At 45.7% G+C, this 16,094-nt stretch overlaps 1 protein-coding gene across 9 annotated transcripts in view; it reads left to right on the forward strand.

Moving 5' to 3' along the window:
- The first annotated feature begins 778 nt into the window (after positions 1-778).
- The window catches only part of LOC147609119 (uncharacterized), a 38,585-nt gene continuing 23,269 nt past the window's right edge, over positions 779-16,094 (forward strand). The window contains exons 1-3 of one of the 9 annotated variants that reach the window (XM_086788494.1): positions 779-1,198; positions 11,914-11,980; positions 15,839-15,956. In XM_086788494.1, the coding sequence (XP_086644620.1) occupies positions 919-1,198; positions 11,914-11,980; positions 15,839-15,956 (465 nt within the window). In that variant the 5' untranslated portion in view covers positions 779-918. The remainder of the gene's footprint in view (positions 1,199-11,913; positions 11,981-15,838; positions 15,957-16,094) is intronic. The other 8 variants (XM_086788499.1, XM_086788497.1, XM_086788500.1 and 5 more) reach the window with 8 other exon arrangements.

Here is a 16,094-nt window from a genome sequence, read left to right on the forward strand (position 1 = left end):
GAACTTTATGCACCTAAGAGTGTAAGTGTCCATGATGGAATTCCCAAGTCCACCATGTACACTTAGACAAATACTCCTCCATACATTCACCCAAGCCTACCATGGAGTGTAAATGCCTAAGTACCCCATGGTGAACTTTATGCACCTAAGAGTGTAAGTGTCCATGATGGAATTCCCAAGTCCACCATGTACACTTAGACAAATACTCCTCCATACATTCACCCAAGCCTACCATGGAGACTTATGTGCCTTAGAGTGTAAGTGTACATGGTGGAATACCCAAGTCCATTACAGACACTTGGACAAATACTCCTCCAGTCAAGTCTACCATAGAGACTTCATATTATGCACACCAAGTCCACAATGGACACTTAGTCGCTAGAAACCAAGTACACCATGGAGTTTGTGGAGGAGTATTTTCTCCCACTGTTGGACCCAAGGAATTCCTCCCCTTTGGCTTGATGTGACCCCAAAACGCTCCCTTAATACATTACTTTGACCATACGACAAACGCTCCACATTCACACGTGTCAACCATGAAAGCACACACACACCTACCTTAGAAACCTTAATCCAACATTCTATTTTATTAAATAATCGCGACAGAAATACATTTTGCACACATATTGAGTACAAAGCATGCCTAAAACTGGCTACGTCAAAGTTCAAAGGGAAGAACCATACCAAAACACATATTGAGTTGGGTGGATCTTCCCTAAAACTGGCTACGTCAAAGGGAAGAACCATACCAAAACACACACACGCACAAATTATACATGCACATTTTGTACGTTACTAACTCATGAGAAGCGTACCTTTTTTTTCGAGTTGTAGAGTCAAAATACAGCCGCCTCCCTCTTCTCTCCCTTCTACTCTGTACAAGGATCCCTTCCCATGGATACTTAAAATCGAATTTGAATGGAAAGCAAGTGGCGACTTTGTATTGCCTTTGTTCTCTCTGCTCTCAAACCCCCCGCCACTTACAGCGCAGTGGCTATCGTCGCTCACGCCTGCCATAATCGCTCCCCCTCCTCCACCCTCGTGCTCCTTCTCCTCGTTGCGTTCCTCCCCTTGTACGGTTTCTACTGTTGCAGGCGTAGGCACAGGCACAGCTCATGCGGGAGCGCTCCTGCCTACGCCTCTGTCCTGGGCCATTTCGCTACCGCAGTATTGACGTACATAGTCAAGCTTCTCCCAGGTATATCATAAACCACTCCTCTTGAATCTCCTTTCTAAGGTATAAAAGGCACTCATACAGATGAAGAAAGAAGAAAGGATATGTCAGGGCTTATAATTAGATGAGCGCATACGTCCATTATAATTGCAAGTATGCTTTCAAAAACACATTGCAAATCTGCATGCTACACTTATATGAGAGTATAAACACATTGGTCCAGATTCAGTGGAGATATGCAGACTGGAATTCTCCATTTGCACCATAAAAACATGCCACAAATTAGAGCATTTTGTATGAAACTGCAAGGTTGGAACGATAGCCTCTGCTTTCTACTCCCAAGCTTCATACCTCCAAACCCACTTAGCAGCTAGAGACAGAGGACAACAGAGGATATAAATTTATACCCCCCCATCTTGCTGCAACAAAGATATAAGCAACCTTGGATGACATCATTGGAGCTGAAAAGAGCTACGATTGAATTGCTTAGGAGCAATTGTGTAGGGAGCTGGTTTGGGCCTTAAGATCACTAGACCATCTCGCAGTTAACGACCACCACTGTTCCACATCTACCTCAAACAGAGAGAGTAAGTCTGGTTTTTCTCTCAGGATTTGCTCTTCCTATGCCTTCTAGGTAGTTCAACGCTGCTGCATGCAAAGGCTGGCTGACCAGCTTCATTTTATCCTTGGCTACCACTGGCACCTTGACCTTCTTTTTAAAATCCAGTCAGTTTCCCAGTAGTGCTTGATCCTCTAGCTCCTAAGCCACGGCCTTCCTAAAAGCATAGGTTGGGCTCCTAATATTTCTGCCATTTTTAGGACAGTAATTACCACAAGAAATTTGCATCTTGCTATTTCAAGTTCTTCTCCCCTGACAATGCAAACTGGCTGGACCCTCCTTCGATCCGCCATTTGCACTTGGAGCAGGGTTGGTTGCATTGTTGTAATTCCCAACTTTTTTGCTAGCCCCTTTGACATTATGTTCACTCCAGATCCCCCATCCAGGATTACTTAGGACACCACGTGTCCTCTTATGCAGTGTTGCAATCTTGTACTCTCTCCAAATTCCTGCAGTCTGTGGCTAGTGTCTCTTTATTGATGCTTGGGAGTTCCACCAGCTTCTTTGTGTGGATACTATCTTTTGGAGCAGTTTTTACCTGTAATTAGGCACCAGGTTTAGGAATTAGTCCAGAGTGATGTTGAGCCTTATTTTGCTCAGGTCCATAGCTCATACCCTACACCAGTCCCGCTAGTCTTTTGCTTGCTTGGCTCCCGTTGCTCGGGGTTTCTTCTTTCCTCCCCATTTCCGGTCTACACTCCATTTGCTTCTTGCCTTTGGTATTCACCACTTGGATTCCGTTGCAAGGAGGCTTCGACAATTTGGGTTGCTCCGGGCTATCTTGCATCCTTTCATCTTGCCTGCAACAATTTCTTCTTTCTTCTTGGCCAGAGTGGTCTTGTCCGGATTTCCTATAGCTTGCCCTTGTAGGCGTGGGTTTTCTTGCATTGTCCAGATCACTCCTTCTGCATTCTGCACCAGCTTGGTGACTTGCTCGCGGACTTTCTTCTGCCCCCACCATTGTTCTGGCTTTGTCTGTGTTTTTGAATCAACTCTTTTCTCTGCCATGTCTTTTCTAGATCCTTGTGACCTTGTCACTACTAAACTCTTGGGGGCTTTTTTTGCACTCTCTTGGGTGCAGCATCCGCTTTAACCATGTTCACAATCGGATTTGGTCCTCTTGGAACTACATAGCAGGTTAATCCTACTTCTCTGTGGCCAAACCTTCCACCTTTAGCCCCTCTTCCATAAGGGCGATTATTTTGAGGTGCAACAGCTACCTAATTGATGACTAGTGGGCGGTTGTTGGCGTTGTTGTCTCTCCGTTACCCTAGAATTCTTATTCCTAGTACTATAGTAGTAGTTGTGAGTGGTGTGGTTGGTCTTGTTACAGATGTCGCATAGCCGAGCAGGGCGAAGCTGGCACTCCTCCTTAGTGTGTCCTTGATTTTTGCACTTTGTACACCAGACATACGTCCTTGGTCCGGATCCATTTTGCACTGCATGTCCTCCATCCGTTGCCTGTAGCTTGCCTCTCTTCTTTCGGGGTTTCCACTCATCTTCAGTATCCGAATTTGAACTGTAGTCTGAGTCAGAAGTGTCTTCATCAGATTCTCACACTGAGGATTCTTTTTCTTTCTCCTTACCTTAGACTTCTTTTTCTTCTCTTTAGGTTCTTCCTTGTTTTTACTTAGGATCCTTTTTGCTCTCATTGCTCCTACTACTACTTGTTCAAATGTTAGAGTTTCCAGATTAGATGATGCCACCTCATTCTCGAACGTTGTCCGCAAACCTCCCACGAACCATTGGCTTAGGGTAGCTGCTGCAAGCTTGCCAGCTTGATCCATTATCATCAAGAGTTCTTTGAACTTAGCAGCATAGTCTTCTGTGGGTCTTTTCTTTTGAGTGAGTCCTTGCAGCATCACCAACACTTCTATTGTCGTCTTGTCCTTTCGGAATCTCTTTAGGAAGGTATTCTTGAGCTCATCAAACATCTGAAAGTGATCCAGACCATACTGTGCATACCAACTAGCCTTGTCACTCTGTTGTTGCAAAGAACTCTATTTTTTGGGTTATTGGAGCTCTCGTGGCTAGAAATGTGGTTTCGAATGAGAAGACGTGAGCATCCGGATCGTCATCACTCTTTCCCTTGAACTTTGGGTATTTTAGTGCCATTGGTCGAAGTTGTCTGGCTTCCCTTTGATCTTCTTGTCCTCTATTCTGGTGCTCTAGTTGTTCTTTATCATTGCCTTGTCCTTCTTGAACTTCTTGATTATCTTGAATTCCTCGGTCTTGCTCCTCTTGATCTTGGAATTCACCCTCCCTCACAACTTCTTGTTGCTGCTGCTCCTGCTATTGCATGCCTTCTCCCTAGAGCTGATTAGCATGCACTGGCACACCACCATTTTTGCTTCGTCTTGGCTACCTGCGTCGATAACGCATTGCTCTAGATGAGTGTCTCTTATCCTCCATGCGGCTTTCATATGCATAGCTTCTAAGAACCACTTGTCGTTGCCAAGGCTTCTATTCAGACACAATGATCCTACTCTCTTCACAATCGATCAGGCTACTTCCCTCAGTTCTTCCTGCATGTGCAGTCCCTCCAAACCTCCCCGTTGCTATATTCACAGCAACCAATCTAGCAGTCACCCTTCCTAGAAGTCATTCTCTTAGCTAGCTGGTCACCCTTGAGTCAGACAGGTTTCGAGCAAGATCGCCAAAAGTGTCGTCGTTTAATGGTTTTGGACCACATAGTCGACATCACCTAGCGTGGTTTCTAGCTGTGGCTAATGGGATAAGAGGGCAGAAAATGCCCAACATCCTCCAGCTAGCTCATTGTGTAAAGGCGTAATGCTCACAGGGTGAGACGGTGGAACTAAATCAATTTTATGATCAATCGATCGATTGGGTGGAAGACCAGGAGGTAACTCAACTGGGGAAAACATCGGCAAACTCTGCCTTGATGTTCTCTAAAAGGTAGAGGAGATATTTCACTTGGAGTGATTGGTGATGGAGTGCAAGGAGTGTCTAGAATGATGGAGTGATTGGTGATGGAGTGCAAGGAGTGTCTAGAATGACTAGTGTTTACGGCAATGGAATTTATGGATCTCTAAGGAGATTTGTCATAGTTCTCCTTCTGCGAGAAGAACTTTAATGGTCAGCTGCTCAAATTTGATGATTGCGGTCCTTGCCCTCCAGTCAGTGCTCTACGGTCATGTTTGTATATCCATCCTCTTCCAAGGATGATTTCTTCTAGCATAGTCCGTGCAGTCATGACAAAGAAACTACCTTCCATGGGATAAGAGTTGATGTGGAAATCAAGCTTAACAGATCCTTCATATTCAATTGTACACAGTCTTGAAACGGTTTGCACTAAGGCCTTTATAGGCTTAAGGACTAGTTTTTCCAATGAGGTCCAAGTCTCATAGGACATCAAGTTTTTGACTTGCTCCTATGTCTAACAAGGAAAGTTTCACTACACTCTTTTCTTTTGTTATGAAGTCTTCACTTCTTCTTTTGACCCCCTTTATGGGTCTGACTAGTGCCAAGAACGACTTTTGTAGTTCGCCTTATTTCATGGGCTATGTGAGTTTTGGCCCTTATTTCAGCTGGTTCTACTATTGGCTTGGGAGCCATTGTGGCCGTGTGCCTGGGTTCAACTCTGGGAGGTACCTGAGTATAGGATGGTCCCACATAACCATAGGTTGGTGCCCCAAAAGATACTTCTCTTGGTTGCTCATCAAGACTAACTGAATTAAACTCAATCAATCAGCATGAGATGTCATGGTACGGTGTATCTAGAATACATTGAAACACTTCATAATTTGAATATTTTACTATATTACATTAACTGAGAGTTTACAAGAATAGTGGATGGAACATCAAAATCACCCTGTAGACAAAATTGGACACTGTCAATGACGAAAGATAGCTTATGATCCTTCCAATCTATTTATACATCTTGGTTATGAAACCACTCTTTTCCTATAATACCATCTACTCTATTCAGTTTCATAATCATGAAATCTAGTAGCTCCGAGTAGCTCTGTATAGTTATAGGCAACTGAGACATCCACCGATCCCAAAATTGTTGTGTGACGACGTGTCAACATGATACTGGCGACGATCACTTGGCTGTCTCTCCATTCCCAACTTTTGCACAAGCTTGGCCTTCATGAAGTTGTGAGTACTCCTAGGGTCGAAAAGAATGTGTACAATTTTTTCCGTGCTTGATCCATACATCCGTATTAGGTCCGTAGGACTGAGAACTTTCATGTTTAAGGCTTGAAGCTACAACCCTTGCAAGAACTATGATCTAAAACAATGGTATGTACGGAAGTAATTTTACCTTTAGCCTTGGTTGCATGGGCTCCCTTTGATTGTCACTTACCCTTCGACTGCGGGGAGTTCATCCTCATGTGCCCTTGTTGACCATTAGTGAAGCACCGACCCTCCTTAATGTGTGAAGTGTCTGCTCTGTTTTCTTTGATTTCTTGAATTGGGGTCACCCACAGTCTGTGATTGACTTTGGGGAGTCTGTGAAGTCTTCCCATGCTTAAACTTTTGTTTACACTAGGATCATGCTTGGCCTATCAATGAGGGTTGTTGGGGTTTCTTTGGTTGTTTCTTCGCCATGGACTCTCATAAATCGTAGCATATCGGATGGCATCATCCATTGCTTTGCTTCGATTATTCTTGATTTGGGGCTGATATCCATTGGGCAATCCATCCACAAGGAATTCCAAATTAGTGAAAGGATCCATGCGAGTTGCGAGAGCCTGCGACTCTCTAAATTTCTGTAGATATGTGTCAAAAGTCATATTCTTCATTTCCAAGTTTTTAAACTTGGACACTATAGTCTATGGCATACTCATCATCGGCCCACAGGAACTCTTCTCAAAAAACTCTCTTAAAATCTACTCACGTCGTGGGCTTCACTCGTAATTCTTTTCACTAGCTAAGGGCTTATTCTTTTCAGGAACTCGTGCATCATCTGTATCTTCTTGTCCTCAGGGAAGGATGGAACTCAAAATGTGTAACCCACTTGTGAAGCCATGAGTCAACTGTCTCCTTTGTCTTTTGCTTTTTCTCCCCCATATAGGGCTTTGGAGTAAAAGAGGGTGCAACCAATGTTGTCCCAGCTCCCCCTACTGTCACTAAACCCGCCAATGTTGCTTGCATAACAACAATGGTCTTAGTAAGGTTTAAAACCTGCTGCTCAAGCAAGGTCATCCTTGTGTCAAAGTCTACTTCAGTGACCAAGTCATCATACTGTGGTCATTGTCAAGATGAACATTCTCGTCCATCATTTTGCTTCATCAGCAATGATAATTCGAAGCTGATGTGCTGCTGCTCAAGGAAAATCTCCTGTGTTGAGTGTAGAGATGAAGTGCTGTAAGATCCCGCTCTCCCATGATCTCTAGTACAAATCCTGTCTTGGAAGCTGGCTGAGTTCTTTCAGCCCTCTTGAGGAAGCAGATTCACACTTCTCGTGTGGAGAACTAATGAGCAACCCCCCTCTCTTGCTTCTAGAAAACTAATGTGCTTTGTAGTTTTATGAAAAAAAAGCCTCATGCACTTTTACTCGACTTACACAAAAAAAAAGCAGGAAAAAAAAGATGCTGCTTTTTTTTTTCTTTCTAAAAACAAACCAGTGAGTATTTTTAGCAAAACGTCTGCTTTTTCATGCCAAAATTACTTGAGTTGTTTTCTGAAAACAAAGGCGGCTTGCTGGTTTTCTTCTACGCGCACAGCTGCTGCCACCTCTGCTGTGCCCTGCTCGGCCTTCTCTAGGCGCTGCCAGCCTATTCGTTGGGGTTGGTGTAGGCGGCGACTGTGCTCCACAACTGGCCACAACTGGCTTGCCTAGGGTAGCCAAGCTTGGCCTGCCCTTAGGTGGCTGTGGCTGGTTGCCATGGGCCTTGGTCTGCCCCGCCTCAGCCACCCCCCCTTCTACCTCAATCGGGTACTCACGCTCTAAACCTAACACACATACAAAGCAACACTTCTTTCCCATCTCTCTTACACACAACCAACACCAACCTTGATGCCAACATATCCTTGTGCAACTTCAACAAAGCAATTTGTTTCTAGAGAAAGAGACTTGGAAATCTCGTAACATCTATAACGCCTAGACACACATACCTCTTCAACCTTTGCGTTAGGATTGCTGTGATACCAATTGTGAAGTCCTTCCCAAAATCTGCCCTAAACACTGTTGAAAACATGGTTAGCACGAAACCAAATCATGAGGTAGCAGGCTAGCTCACCTCCCAACCGCAACCGGCATCCACCCGTCTCTAACTCTGGACCTTGAACCTGGCCGATTGCATATGTGGAGACACTGGAGGTGGCCGACTGCTCTGCACAGGTCGTGGACCTCCTTGATGTTGGGCTGACCCCCCCTGCTGGCCGACCGTGCATTTCAGCAGTCGTGGGGTTTTGTGGTCCTGTCGGCTGCCCTACAGCAACCCGACTGCTGTTGGGGGGCCATATAAAATGGCCCCTAGCCCCCCTGTCACCATTGTAGTATTCCGGGATTCTTTTATATAGAGCAGAGTTACATGCCTCTATCTCTCTCTCTCTCTTGTGCTGTGATTTTTTGCATTGCGTTTTGCTCTCGTGTTCCCAGATCTGGTCATCATCTCCGCTGTGTATTCTGACATGGTATCAGAGCCTAGGCTCTAGATAGTTCTTGGGATTTGTGTGAGCAAGAGGGGGATTGTTGTGTTGCTGATTGGTGGACTGTTCTGGACTGTTCGGGAAGAGGAGAAGCAAGAGGACGGCGGGTTGATTAGCTGGACAGCCACTTGCAGGTTTAAGTTCTTCTTTGTTCCCACCCACCCACCCTTTTTTCAAAGTACATCCCTGCAATGGCAGATCTGTTAGAGATGGCCGAGAGGCATGTGAAGATCCCGACACTCCCCACGTTCCCGGTGGACCGTCAGTCGGACGGGAACAACTACGGCATATAGAAAGTTATGATGGAATCTGTTTTGGAGTCTTACGACCTCGTTGATTTCGTCGTTGTTGGGGTTTCACGGCCGAAAGTAGAGGAAGGGGAGTCCGAAGGGACCGGGAGGCACAGGCACAGATGTGGGATCGTGTCAACGCCAAGGTTCGTTCGTTTATCTTTCTCAACTGCACACCGCAGGTAATGAATCATGTAAAGCATATGACGCTGGCCAGAGGTATATGGCAGCATTTGGCTTCTCTTTACAACCGGGTATCGCCCATGAAGAGGATTTCCTTGGAAGTACAGATGTGGGTTATGAGCCCTGCAAAGTCGTTGACGATGCGGGAGCATATTAACAAGCTGCAGGCTCTTCAGCAGGAAGTTCTTCAGGCTGGGAAGGAGATATCGTTAGAGGACATGGCCATAACGTTGCTGTCACACTTGCCCTCTCAGTACTCAGCATTTTACTCGTCTTTGATTACCAATGGCAGGCTCAGCACCATCACGTGGGAGGAGCTTGTGCCCATAGTTTTGGACCAGGAGGAACGATTCACGAACCCTCCTCAAGGTGGAGGTTCGGAGGCCTTAACTGGCCAACGATCGAAAGGCCGTAACACGGGCAAAGGGAAGGCTTCATCGGAGAAGTCTTCTGAGAAGAAGTCCGTTACTGACCGCGAGATACTAAAGGCAGAGAGGACCTGTAATGATTGTGGCGAGAAAGGCCACTACTGGAGGCAGTGTCCCAAGCGGAAGACCGAGAAGGGTGAAGATTCCTCAACAATCATGAAGACTCCGGCTTTTGTGCACCTGGAGGTGGTGAACACCGATGTTTTATTTTCTTCAGGCAGGGAGGAGGTTGGAGGATTCTCCGCAACGGATACTCGGGAGTGGATTCTAGACAGTGGTGCTTCCAGGCACATGACTCCTTCCCGTTTAGATTTACAGGATCTCTGCAAGTATTTTGGTCACATTCTTACTGGGGATACATCCACTATCCTAGTTCAGTGAGGGCAGGATGAAGATAGTTACCGATGGCAGAGGGGGGAAGCATTCCTCCCAGGTGTTATATGTTCCGTCACTTGGTTTTCATCTGTTGTCAGTGCATTAGGTTTGCAAGACTGGCGTACGGGTGGAGTTTGATGAGCATTTTGTTGCTCTCCGGGACAAAGCAACAGGCCAGGTAGTTTGGGAAGGCGGAGTGGAGAATGGAGTTTACAAGCTTTCAGCACTCTCTCTCCCAGGTCCTCAGGTTTGTGATGAGTGGCAGTCTGGTAATGGCCACTTAAGTGTGGATACGCTGCAAGTGCAGGCTTTTCGGGACCAAATGGTGGATAGCTTGCCAGTTGATGGCAGCAGTTTTTGCAGGAACTTTCCAGTATTGATGTTGGTGGTTCTTGTGTTCGTTAGTCAGAGGAAATTGAACAAGTAACTTATGCTCTGATGTCTCGTAGTATTCGGGACAAAGAAACTCCTGTAGATGAGGATGTTCTTTCCACGGCGACCTTTTGGAAAGCCAGGCAGGTGGCAGTTGATTACTTGCAGAAGGAGGTGGTTTCTCTAGGCTTTGTGGTTCCGGATTCAGAGGGGGTGGTTGACAGGTTTCAGAAAGGCCTTGCGTGGTCTTCAGCAGGTTTAACAAGACTTGGTTTTGCACCGTAATAGGTGTTGATCCTTGTGAGCAATGTGATGCCCTCTTTGGCTCAGAAGCAGAATGGTTCATTGATCTGGTTGATGGACACCAGATTGGACGGGAGCTTCTTGATGAGGCAGTTGAGCTCATGGTTGCAGATGACTCTTTGGTAGGCAGGATTGCGTATCCTGTGGTTTTTGCGACATGCAAAGGATCATGGACTCTTTTACACAGGAGGGGGATTGATTGATGGAGTCCGACTCCACGGTTGGAGTGACTCAATTCGGGGAGGAGATGCGGACACGAGGAGATCTACTTCAGGCCCAGGAGCAGTTTTATGGAGCAGTAAGAGGCAGTCATCTTTTGCCTTGTCGATGACAGAGGTAGAGTACCGGGCTGCTTGTGATGCCACCTTGTGAGGTGGTGAGGATGCAGAGGTTGCATTGCAGGATTGGGCTTCTAGTGGAGGAACCCATGGTCATCCAAAGGCACTTTGTTCGTGAACAGATCGTTGCTGCTGACATCTTGCTAGAGTTCTGTTCGATGGAGGACAGTACGGTGGACCTCTTCATGAAGTCGCTATCTCAGGATTTGCTCAGGCGGCATCCCAGCTCCCTGTGGTTGGTTTCACAGCCAGGAGCTGAGAGGGGGTGTTAGAAGTCATCTCTTGTCTATACATATACACCAGGGCCTCTGTTGTGGGTGTGCCCGCCCTTTGCAGGTGTCTTATCATTTTTCCTCACTCCCCGTATTTTTCCCCCATTTTTCCCTATTTTTCTGTGGCATGGGAGGCAGTCTTGTAGTGGCAGGAGGACCTTGAACCTGGCTGACTGCATCTGTGGAGACACTGGAGGTGGCCGACTGCTCTGCACAAGTCGTGGACCTCCTTGATGCTGGCCGACCCCCCCTGCTGCTGGCCGACTGTGCATTTCAGCAGTCGTGGGGTTTTGTGGTCCTGTCGGCTGCCCTACAGCAGGCCGACGGCTGTTGGGGGGGCCATATAAAATGGCCCCCAGCCCCCTTGTCACCATTGTAGTATTCCGGGATTCTTTTGTGTATATAGAGCAGAGTTACATGCCTCTATCTCTCTCTCTCTCTTGTGCTGTGATTTTCTGCATTGTGTTCCCAGATCTGGTCATCATCTCCGCTGGGTATTCTGACAACCATGTGTGGTTATGCATTATTTCATGTGATATGTCAATATGTATGGTGTGCTTTTTTTATATGTTGAGTGGTTTATAACTTCATTGTGAATAAGACGACATTATGAGGCCTAGCTTGTTTGCTATTGTGCCATTGAGAGGGGGAATTTGGAGTTGTGTGAACTTTGAGAGTTGTATAGAGAAAACATTGAAGAGCAGAATTTGAAGCCAATGTTTAACCCTTGGTAGAATATGGTTAAACTTTTAACAAAGGTCAAAGGAAAGTCCTGTTGTGGACAGATGAGGGGTAAGATTATAACATACTCATCGTGGTTTTTAGATTGTGACTGATAGCTCATGGGCTTTGTAAATGTCAACAAAAATTACTTGTTTTGTATGTGACTAAGGATGTTGGTTTGTGTTGCTTGACTCAATTTGTTATGCATTTTGCAGTTGTGAGTGCGAATTTGAGCATAGCATTTCTCACCTTATCCTGTGCTTTTGGGTTCTATTTGATGAGGTGAACACCCAAATAACTAAACAAACTTCATTTGTTGCAGTCTTTGTGTCTCTAAAGGTAGATGAAAGTAGGAAGTATTTTTATACTTTCTTCTGCTTTTGTTTCCTTTCTTTTTGGCATCCTTGACAGACTTTTTACACAGAAATGTTATGCACTCTGAGTCGCACATCAAGCTTAGAGTGCCTAACGAGTAAATCCATGCATTGCATAGTGCTAAAGTCAATTTTAGGTAGGGCTTTCCCTGAAGGAACAGTCGCAAACAACTTATACATGTCTTTCTTCTTAGTCTTACACAGTCAGCAGCCATAGTAAGGTTGATGGTAGAGAGTTTTATGCATCGTTTTGTGTGAGCCACTAGGTCTTTTAAAATAACGGTGTGGATCTTTGATTCCTTAAAGATGATTGTTCTTAAGGTAAGGTGTGCCCAATCAACCCCAACACCTGTGCCTTGCCTTGTCGGCCCCCCTCCCTGCACAGCTTGTGCTCCCACCTTTGCGCGCCTTCAGCCCCTTTGCCCACTGTGCTCTGGCCTGTCTTTGTTCCCTTGCTGCTGCCTACCTTCGTGCACCCGCTGCCCCTCCCCCTCCCGCCTGCCCGCCCTTTGGCTACTGCCTCCCGTCTGCCGCCTTTGCCCCCCGCCCGCCTGCCTGCCCTTAGACTCCATAAATCTCCAGCCTCCTTCGCCTGCTGCCTGCTGCCTCCCGCCTGCCGCCTTTGCCCCCTGCCCACCTGCCTGCCCTTGACTCCATAAATCTGCCCGCCTTCCCCCGCCGTTTGCCAGGCTCTGCACCCCAGCCTCCTCGTTGCTCTTCACCGCCATCCCTCCTTTGCGGTCGAAGCTGCCAGTTGTCCCGCCGTTGCCGCGCCTCTCGAGACCCTGTTCTTCTCTTGTCTTCTTCCGGCGTTGGGGTTTTTTGGTTCTTTCGGCAAAGTTTGGCTCTTGTGGTCTTCTCCTTTTAGGAGGAATCCATGGCAATAGCTCTGTCATCCCTGGCCAAGGCCGCTGTCCCTTGCCCATCTTTTTCTGAAGCGGACCTCCAGCTCCTCACATCAACAGTTGCCTCCCTAGAGGCCTTTACCTTCATGTGCAAGATTGTGGGTAGCTGCCCGGCGTGCGGCAACTCAGGAATTTTCTGTAGGCTAGCCTTGGGAAGACGGGAATGATTACTGATATTCATCCTCTTGGGCGCGGATGCTTCCAGGTGGAGTTTGATTCACTTGTAGCATCGGATTGGGTCATGCAGCTGAGCCCCGTTGCACCGCAAATGGCCCAGGCCTTCTTTGCGAGATGGAAGCACGACTTCGACCCAACATCGGACCCCCTGGCATGGCACGTGTCTTAGGCTTCCCGATAGTTATAGTTTGCTTTCTTGGCCTCAGGAAGGTGTACCTTCCCCTGCCCTCAGTGATCAATTTTCTAAGGGTATTGACTCAAGGAAAGATTGGAGATTGAGGGTTTTAACTTGGGAACCTGTGGTGGTTGAGGATTCTTTCTTTTGTTCCACATGAGCAACATCTCACATAGGATTTTCAGGAGGTAGAAGCTTTGATTTGAGCTTGTATATGATTGTTGGATTGTGAAAAGATAAGGTATATATTAACTCAATGAGGGGGTCGGGTTGCCTGTTGGATATCTTAGATTCATTTATGAGGATGTAAATGCTTGAAGAAGGGAAGTATATTATGTACTTGAGGCTAACCTAAGGGTTAGATTGGCTAATCTTGTGTTAGTAGGGGACCTAAAAGGTTAGAAAGTAGAGTGATTATAGTGGCTAAGGCTCATAAGTTAGTAATCCCATAAGTTTTAGCTATTTATAACTTGTGAAGTGACTTTATAAGCGGGACGAGCCTATAGAGTGGATTATTGTTTTGTCATGTGACAAGATGGTATGTGCCTAGACCATGGATGCAATTCACTCCGGATTGTCCATTCGTGAGGTAGACGATCCACATGGCCTCTTAGGCAAGTCCTAATTGTATGGGACGCCTGGGTTGACTGGTGTGAGTCCGTATGGGCAGAGCATTAGTCCCTATGCTCGGGGGAGATGTTGTGTTGTGTTGTATGGGATCTATGCTTTGGTGGTGAGCTAACATGTGGAACCTTAATCTTGGCTAATCTTGTGCTTGTCCTATGTTTAGGAGATCTTGGAAGGAGTTTTTGTTGTGAGAATCCCTAACAATTAGGCTGCACATAGCGGGGTGAAATGGTTTGTAACAAGGAGAAAGAAGATGCATGAAATTGTGAAGAAAAAACTTAAAAATACCAATTTTTTAGCCTAAAAAGTTTGGGCGAATTCTAGGTTGACATGTTTTCCCACAATACACGCTTTTTTCGTTTTCACGTCTGTCTCCAAAGAGAGATAGATTTTCCTGATGTCACGTGCACCCACTGCACTTAAGGGTGGCATGACAAGACTAGAAAGCGCAAGTTTTAAGTTAGTGATATGAATTGTGTATTTTGTGAGCCCTAGACGAGGGACAAGTCTCTTGTTGCCATTAGGATAGGCAGGCTAAGCCCAAGAAGTTGTACGTGCATAAACTTGGCTTGATTTTGTAACGCACTTGAAGTTGGCATTTGTATAGATGTCTTGACAGCATATTAGGCCTAGTGACAGGGGCCAAACATGTAGATAGAATAGCCAGTAGGCAAGGCATTCGAATGAGGGAGCTAGGCAGCCCATCTGCACAGCACGGTTAAGTGTGGACAGGTCGGGCAGATTCAGCAGGTTGGGCAGCTGGCCAGGCAACAAGTGAGGTAGCTAGTTGTTCAGTAGGTTCATGAGGCTAGTCCAAAGTTTGAAGGATAACTTTCAAGCCTATGTAACTTTGGGTACGTTTACATTGGTTGGTATCAAGGCTAATGATATTAGTTAGGTCCATGGAACATTGAGTGCATTTGCATTGGTATCATCACAAAACAAAGGTCTTCTTTAGACATTGATATCAAAGCAAAGCAAGGCTTGCACACATGACATTGGTATTAGAGCCTGGTTATTGGGATAATTCATAGCTCAGGTTACCTTAGAGACTGTGCATAGTCTGGTATAGTAATCAGGAAGAGGAAGTTTTGAAAGAGGAAACCTATTCTCACTAGCACCAATGTGGGACAATTACAACTTCTATGGTAGACCCCAAGATGTTGCAAATGAAGCAAATGATTTGGATGATGGAGTTTTCCCTTTGTACCCATGCAACATTCTGACAAAAAATGTACACATGGCATTGATCTAACGAGTCTAATCAGACAGCCACTCTAATGCTGCACCTGGAGGTTACTTGCCAGTTTGCAAGTTGAGGGGATCCAAGAGCACTCTCGAGTCTGAGGCTAGACCAACACTGCGCCATGGCTCATCACCCAAGTCCTAGCATCCCATACCACCAGGACCCACCTCACAGTTGTTTATCTTCAGCCTAGCAATGGCCGTTCCAGGTCTGGATTTCCCAAGGGTTCTCCCCTTGGTTCAAAGTGTCCACTAATGAGCCCTCCCTCAATTCACTTATATATAACTAATTAAGCTGTGTACACAATGCTTTAAAATGACACCCCCTATGCTTGGCTTTCTCAACGATGGCCCTGACTAAAACGATATGTTATGAGGTGAATTGGCCGCGTCTAAACTGTTCCTGACCTATAGCTTTGATTTCTTCAGCATTTACGGCTTCTAGACATAAGGGTTAAAATGACTTTCAGGTGCACTCCAGATTTTAGTATAAACATTTTTTCTGAGATCACATGCAAGTTAGTTTTATAAATAATTGACTAGTTAATATGCAAAAGTTGTAGAACTTATACACATTTTTTTTTTCAAGTGCTATGATTATTTGATAAGAATCAAAGTTCTGTTTGATTTGTTCCAGGGTAATTGCAAGTGATCCAGGTCGCATGGATTCTAGTTGTTTGGACAGAGAAGGTGGCTTTAGAGAAGGAGAAACAATTGAAAATTATATTTCAAGCTCCAACAAATTTTGTGCAGGTGTAATGATGATGATGTTTGGTGTCTCTTTTCATTCTTGTTGGAAAAAATAACAATACTTAATGTGAAAGGTTGGAAAAGCTGCACACACACACACACTTTTTTTATTTATAAAACCATTGTTCTATTACTTTACTCTA

This window comes from Cibotium barometz, chromosome 52 (assembly GCF_041138505.1).
Source record: "Cibotium barometz isolate CiBa-2024 chromosome 52, ASM4113850v1, whole genome shotgun sequence".
Classification (NCBI taxonomy): domain Eukaryota; kingdom Viridiplantae; phylum Streptophyta; class Polypodiopsida; order Cyatheales; family Cibotiaceae; genus Cibotium; species Cibotium barometz.